The following is a 7,189-nucleotide window of genomic DNA, read 5'->3' on the forward strand; positions in this document are numbered from 1 at the left end:
TGATTTTTGGTTATTATTGTAAACGTTACTTCCTTTGCACCGTCCCTGTTGTTGCGGCAAAACATGTTTGTTTTGTCTGGTTTTCACAGCCTTTGGTTTTATGGATATTGGTAGTTAGGTTTTCTTAATATCTGTGTGAACTGATGCCCAGTTTTTTGGTGGACAAAATTGGGTTCATTGCTAGTGAGCCAGAAAATTATCACTTAACACAGGGAGGCTTTTATTAGTCTTCAGGTCACCAATTTCTACCTGTTAAGACAAATACATGCAGTTTCTACTACTATGATGAATTGTACTTATCTAGTTGTTAGGAGTGTTCCTTGCAGGGGAAAGTGTTGAAGCTCCAAGTACCCCTCTCGGGGCGTACTCGGCTGTGCAGGGTACTGGCAACGCGAAGGTGGATGGGCCCTGTTCTCGCCGAACTCATGGCTATAGAAGGACATTTCTAGGCTTTTCCTAGATAACTCATCACAGATTATGGAACTGCTTTAATTCATTTTTACAGATGTTTGAATATTTAAAAATACGTATAGTTTGTTGTAGAATCGATTAGGCTTGTTACGGACATGGGGCCTTCTTTGTTGAGTGCTGGCCGTTTTCAGGACACAGGCTGGTGGCTGGAGAGGCCGGGGATGGTGTGGATCAGTGTGAGGAAGATGAGTGGCTCTGTTAGAGCTGTGTTAGGAAGTAAGGAGCACGAACCATAATTATGGTAAAATCAAAGTAAGGTGCAGAAAGGAAAGAGGTAGAGTCGGCTTTGCTCTTTAAGCATTATCAAATACTTGTCATGTGCTGATTATGTAGTAGGCAGTGATGCGTTGTGCTATGTGAAATGGAAAAAGTATCTGTCTTAATGGAGCTTACCTTCTTATAAACATACTCAGGCATCCTTGTTGAGAAGCTAAAGGGTTAAAAGTGACTAAAATAAAACGTTTTGTGGAAATATTTTTTAACGTGACCTTTTAACATTTTTTTATTTTTTACATTTTTTTAGAAAATGGCTCCAAAGGGTAAATGAAGCGGGAAAAATACATAGATGCAGCATTGCGTGCAGCCTCTCCAGATGTTCGAGGATAATATTCCAGAGAGAAATTGATTCCCTTGGATTAGGTAACTAGTCAGAATGAAGAAGATTAGTCTTAAAACCTTCCGGAAATCTTTCAACTTGAATAAAAGTAAAGAAGAAGCGGATTTTATGGTTGTACAACAACCATCACTAGCCAGCGACTTTGGAAAAGAGGATTCCTTATTTGGTAGCTGCTATGGGAAGGATATAGCCAGCTGTGATCTCAACAGTGAAGATGAAAAAGGCGGAAAGAGCAGATCAAAAAGTGAAAGCCTAATGGGTACGTTGAAAAGACGGCTCTCTGCGAAACAGAAGCCGAAGGGCAAGGGTGGCGTGCCCTCCGGGGGCTCCGCGGACGAGGACACCTTCTCCTCCTCCTCGGCCCCCATCGTCTTCAAGGACGTGAGGGCACAGAGGCCCATGAGGTCCACCTCCCTGCGCAGCCACCACTACAGCCCCACGCCGTGGCCCCTGCGCCCCACCACGTCGGAGGAGACGTGCATCAAGATGGAGGTGAGGGTCAAGGCCCTGGTCCACTCGCCCGGCCCGGGCCCGGCCCTGAATGGCGTGCGCAAGGACTTCCACGACCTCCAGGCCGACACCGCGTGCCAAGAACAGACGAACTCGCTCAAGAGTTCTGAGTCTCAGGATGGGGACCTACATCTCCACCTGGAAGAACATGTGCCTGTCGTTATCGGACTCGTGCCTCAGGACTACATCCAGTACACTGTGCCTTTGGAGGAGGGGATGTACCCTCTGGAAGGACCGCGTGGCTATTGTCTGGACGGCTCCTCCCCCATGGAAGTCTCCGCGGTCCCTCCTCCAGTGGGAGGGGGCTCCTTCCCCGAAGACGAGAATCAGGTAGACCCGGACCTCGTGGTGGCCCCAGAGATCTTTGTGGACCAGTCGGTGAACGGCTTGCTGATCGGCACCACGGGAGTCGTGCTGCAGAGCCCGAGGGCGAGTCCCGAGGACGCCCCGCCACTCTCACCGTTGCTACCTCCCCTGCAGACGAATCAGATCCAAAGGAACTTCGGCGGGCTCGCCAGCTCCGACGCCCACGTGGCCGAAAGTATGCGCTGTCACTTGAATTTCGATCCTAACTCTGCCCCCGGGGTTGCCAGAGTTTATGACTCGGTGCAGAGTAGTGGTCCCATGGTCGTGACAAGCCTTACAGAGGAGCTGAAGAAACTTGCGAAACAGGGATGGTACTGGGGCCCCATCACTCGCTGGGAGGCAGAAGGGAAGCTGGCCAACGTGCCGGATGGTTCTTTCCTCGTTCGGGACAGTTCTGACGACCGTTACCTTTTAAGCTTGAGCTTTCGCTCGCACGGCAAGACCCTTCACACTAGAATCGAACATTCAAATGGTAGGTTTAGCTTTTATGAACAGCCGGACGTGGAAGGACACACGTCTATCGTGGACCTGATCGAGCACTCGGTCAGGGACTCCGAGAACGGGGCCTTCTGTTACTCCAGGTCTCGCCTGCCGGGCTCGGCCACCTACCCCGTCAGGCTGACCAACCCCGTGTCGCGCTTCATGCAGGTGCGCTCCCTGCAGTACCTGTGCCGGTTCGTCATCCGTCAGTACACCAGAATAGACCTGATTCAGAAGCTGCCTCTGCCAAACAAAATGAAGGATTATTTACAGGAGAAGCACTACTGAGAGGCTATGAGAACCCTGCGTCTTGCACTTGGGGAGGAAGAAAAAGAGATTGAAATACAGTTTACAGACTTTCCATTGCTATCAGAATCTTTTGCTGCCATACTGTTTCCGTTTTATGTGTAAAAGAGTAACCAGTTCGTTTAGGGGTGGGGAAGTGTCGGCAAGGTGTCTTGGGTTTACTTTGGTTCTTTAAAAAGGGAAGTCTTGAGGTTTTAGAAGAGTGAACTATCTTCCATCAGTGTGCAGAATAATCACAATGTGAATTATCAGATTCTCCTTACCCACCCCGCCCCCAGTCCTTTGCTGCTATCCACTGTGATTTTTATGCATTAAAAGCACATTTCATGTGTATTCAATCCTAAGTAAAGTTAAATGAAACTTATAGAATGAACATTGTTATGTCTCTTTCAATGGCCCGTTTTCAAAGATAGTGTTGAGTAAACATAGCCGTGTGATAAATCACAGAATTCACACCTACACTGAAAATGATTTTTAATTTCATACTTTAGAAGGAATTATTTAGAATTATGAACTGACATAATCTTGGGTAATGGAACAGAGATCTGCTACATATCTTTTACAACATTCATTTCTAAATTATTTTTAAGGTTGTGCTGTTATTTTGGTTGTGAGAAGTTGGACTTTTCTGTTGCCTTCATTTTCATCTTGTGGTTTGTCTGTTTTAATAAATGGCCTTACAGAATTGTAAAGAAATGTATACCACCAATTTAGAAATTGTTGCCTTTTCTGTCATTAAACTCTGGTACAAATTGGCATAACATATAAAGACCTAATGGAACTAGAACTATTAAAGAAATACTAGATGATCATAGTTTCCGGTGTTAAGCAGTTTTATTGTTATCTATAATTTCCTTTGGTAAAATGTTTTATCTGTGATTTCTTTAGCTTAGTCAACATTTTCTTGGGTGAACTTGATGTAGAAATGATTTTCATAAATGGACTAGATCCTCTTGCAACATAAAGTTTATATAAAGTTTTAAATTGATTTGAATAGAAAGAAAACATTGTTTTAAAGTTGGGCTTATATTTTTCTTTCATGCAGTCACTATTAAGATGTGCTAGATTTGACCCTTCCTTCCCCCCACCAAAAAAACAAAAACAAAAAACCAAAAAAACCCAGTGACTTTAGTTGAAAAATTGTGGAGATTGTGGAGCACCATGTAAGAAAAATATTAAAACCCAATCAGGTGTATGGAAGTGTTTGCCTACCATATATACTGACCTTTAAAAACAGGTTTTCTATTTGTTTCTTTTTAAGTCCTTAGTAAGTTGACATCATTAGGGTGGAGTATGTTACCTCCAATACTTTTTAGTTATTTTGAAATGCAGTGTTTATTTACTGCATGATTCATTAGTATTTCGGAATTGCTCCATCCAGAAGGTGTTTCTAGCTACATAACTTTAAAGGAAATGTTTCCCTCTCAGATGAAACGTAATTTAAGACATTTCTTCCTTTGTCCCTCGGTTTTCCTATCTCTTACCCCCATTTAAAAACAAGAGTAAAGGTCTCAGATCAAATTTAATAGCGTTGTCATTCAGACATAAGCAGTATCCCCATTTTTTTTCTCTCTTTGTTTTTTAGAGTCAACTGAGAATTACCAAGAAAAGGCACAATGCCATCATATCTGTTACGATATTTCGACTTAAAGGGGAAAAGGTACTTAATTTTGGTGGAATGTTTGATTGTACCTTGTTACAAAGACTCCTCTTTCATTTTCTGATATGTTTTCACCTAATAAGATGGAATATGGAGTATACTGTAATAATATAACTTAAGTGTTCATTGTAAGCTATTTGGATTAAGAACTATTACAGAGTTGTAAACTTGTTATCAAATTAATGCAAGACATTTAAACTATTTTTTTGCAAAACTATTTATTTTTAAACAATTTAAAATATATCTAGGGTGAGTTAAAAGTCCCTGTGCATCTATATTAGATGGCAGGTATTGTCACAGAGTCACTGTGTATTAATAATAAATGTTGAGATGGCTTCTCCATGTTTCTAGAAGCATTTACATGTACTCTTTGTGAGATCATGGTGCACAGAGGTCTTTGGACTGCCCTGAACCCCGTCTTAATGTGGGCATAGCCTGTTCCCCACGCCTTCTTCATGATACCATGTGTTTAAGATCTAGCCATTTGGTTTCAAGTTACGATCATTCTGATTTCCATATAAATGGTTTTAAAATTGTATTTTGTGTTTTTATGGAGGGCAAGTCTTGATACTGTTCTAATTCAGAAAGCCAATCTTTAATGTGCTTTTTTATGTTCATAATATAAAATACTTTTAAGTAAAATGCCCTGTTCTAATCTGATTTCAAATTGCTAGGGTCTGATAGTGTATCAGTAAAAATAAAAATATTTGCCAAGAAGTTATTCACAAACAGAGAAAGGAGCGTTGCAATATTTTCTGCTTTTGTTTAAAGAGAACCATTTGGCATATAGACAGTACAACATAATGTGAAAGACTGGCTTTGTAGGGTAGTAAAACAGTCTGGTTAAAATTGGAAAGGGGAAAAAGAGAAATCATCCTGTAGTTTTGTCTAGGTAGCGTTTGGGTGAATTTCTGGATTCTGTTGAATGGTAGCTTAGATGACATAGGCACTACCTGTAAGTGATTTCTTAAATATATGTTTCTGAAAATCTGAGCTCAAGGCAAGAAAAAGAAAAGAAGAAAGCTGTATCTTTCTGCCATAATAAATGAATCAAGAGTTGCTTTTTATCAAATATCTCATCACAGAAACATGATGGAGGCCAGAAGCTATTTCCAGTGTTACTAGGACACTATTATGCAATTTTACAAATAATAAGAAAGCATAGAAAGTACTTGAAAAAGTCTCTTTCTCTTTCTAAGGAAAACTGTTCTCTGGTGCAATAATGTGAAAATTTTGGAAGGTCAAAAAATATCACAGGAAAAGATCATAGAACTAAAAATAGTTTTTAAGGAAACCAGCTACACAGGGCATCCATCTTGCTGTTAAAGAAAATCATGTGCCAAAAGGCTAAATCACTGGCATATAGGAAATAAAACCCAAGTATATACACATGATAATTTCTGAGCCAGTATTACTGAAACAGGATAAAAGTTACTGAAATCTTAAGTAGGTTATATGCAGTGTCTCTGCTAGCGCTACCAGTCTGAATATCTTTCTTAACAATGCTTTCAGAAATGCCAATTTTGATCATTGTACATTTCACATTGTATATGAGAGATACTTGCTTTATGAATGATTCAAAGTAATGTATTTTAAATCTTCATGGCTTTTCATCGAATGCGAAGTCTTAATTTGAAAATGAAATCATGCTACCAGCAATAGACAGTTTTGTTGAAAACTCTAATAAGGAACAGTCGCCAGTTCCGTAAATAACTTTAAAATTCTAGAATAAAGTATTGGTACGCTGGTAGTCACAAATTCGGATTCTTTTAATACTTTTTTAATCCTGTAAAGATTTTTTATAAACATCCTTTTTTATTAATCAGTTATAACATGGCGAATGTGTAGCTGCCGTTTCTGAAAAGTGATCCAAACTCTACATCCAGAGATGATGAAAAATTCTTATAGAATTTTGTAATAAGTATACATGTTGGGTTAAGGAAATTTTATAGTCGTTGGAGTGCCATGGAATTAATACTTGCAATCCAGATTGCTGTAGTTTACATTTTTCTGTATGTTTCGAATCAGGTGTGTACCATTTGTACTGAGAACACCACAGAATGAATTATCCAAAGTCCATTGATTTTAATACGTGTTTTGGTTTGTAAACAAATTAGAGTAATTTCTTGCACATTTTTGGAAATTAATCGTATAAAGAATTTATGTATCTGCTTCTAGATACAGTGTGTAAATAAAAATTTCGTTCACAAGGTCTGCCTTGCAGTCTATTTAATAACCAGATGCAGAGTTGGATTTTAATTAGTATAGGGTTAACTAGATAATTTCTGGATGTCCCATAAACTGGGCAGTTACTGGAGGGTAGGTACCAACAAATTTTAGTAAAACAGCAAAAGTGAAATGGTGACATAGGAGACATCAAACAAATTAGGAATCAGCCAATGTTGCTGATATCCTAGAACCTTCAATACAAAAGCTGGAGTGAGTTGGCAGAACATTTGCAAAGCAAAGACTAAAATTAACACAGTAATAAAACCTCATTAAAAGAATGTTAGGCCTAATGGTAAAATGTTTAGATTGTGACATTTGAAAAAATATGTCCCTTATTACTTAATGGTATTTTCATAGAAATAGAACCAGGTTATCAAAATAGTGCTTTGTGTAGAAGTCATTTAGAAATCCCTTCATAGGCAAGAATGATTTCTCATAGCCGCTGAATTTCATTATATGCTTTTAAAGTTCTTAAACGCCACATTGGGTTAAATGTTCTGCGTTTTGTTGTTCTATTACCTTTTAACAAGTCTTTTATCATAGCTGATCAA

The 7,189-nt window shown here is 39.5% G+C and overlaps 1 protein-coding gene across 4 annotated transcripts in view; it reads left to right on the forward strand.

Moving 5' to 3' along the window:
- Positions 1 to 6,559, forward strand: part of SOCS6 (suppressor of cytokine signaling 6) — a 35,112-nt gene extending 28,553 nt beyond the window's left edge. For all 4 annotated transcript variants that reach the window (XM_060119377.1, XM_060119379.1, XM_060119378.1 and 1 more), the window contains one exon: positions 995 to 6,559. In XM_060119377.1, coding sequence (XP_059975360.1) covers positions 1,124 to 2,731 — 1,608 coding nt within the window. In that variant the 5' untranslated portion in view covers positions 995 to 1,123 and the 3' untranslated portion in view covers positions 2,732 to 6,559. The remainder of the gene's footprint in view (positions 1 to 994) is intronic.
- The last annotated feature ends 630 nt before the right edge of the window (positions 6,560 to 7,189 follow it).

The sequence above is a fragment of the Mesoplodon densirostris genome, chromosome 15 (assembly GCF_025265405.1).
Source record: "Mesoplodon densirostris isolate mMesDen1 chromosome 15, mMesDen1 primary haplotype, whole genome shotgun sequence".
NCBI classification, from domain to species: Eukaryota; Metazoa; Chordata; class Mammalia; order Artiodactyla; family Ziphiidae; genus Mesoplodon; species Mesoplodon densirostris.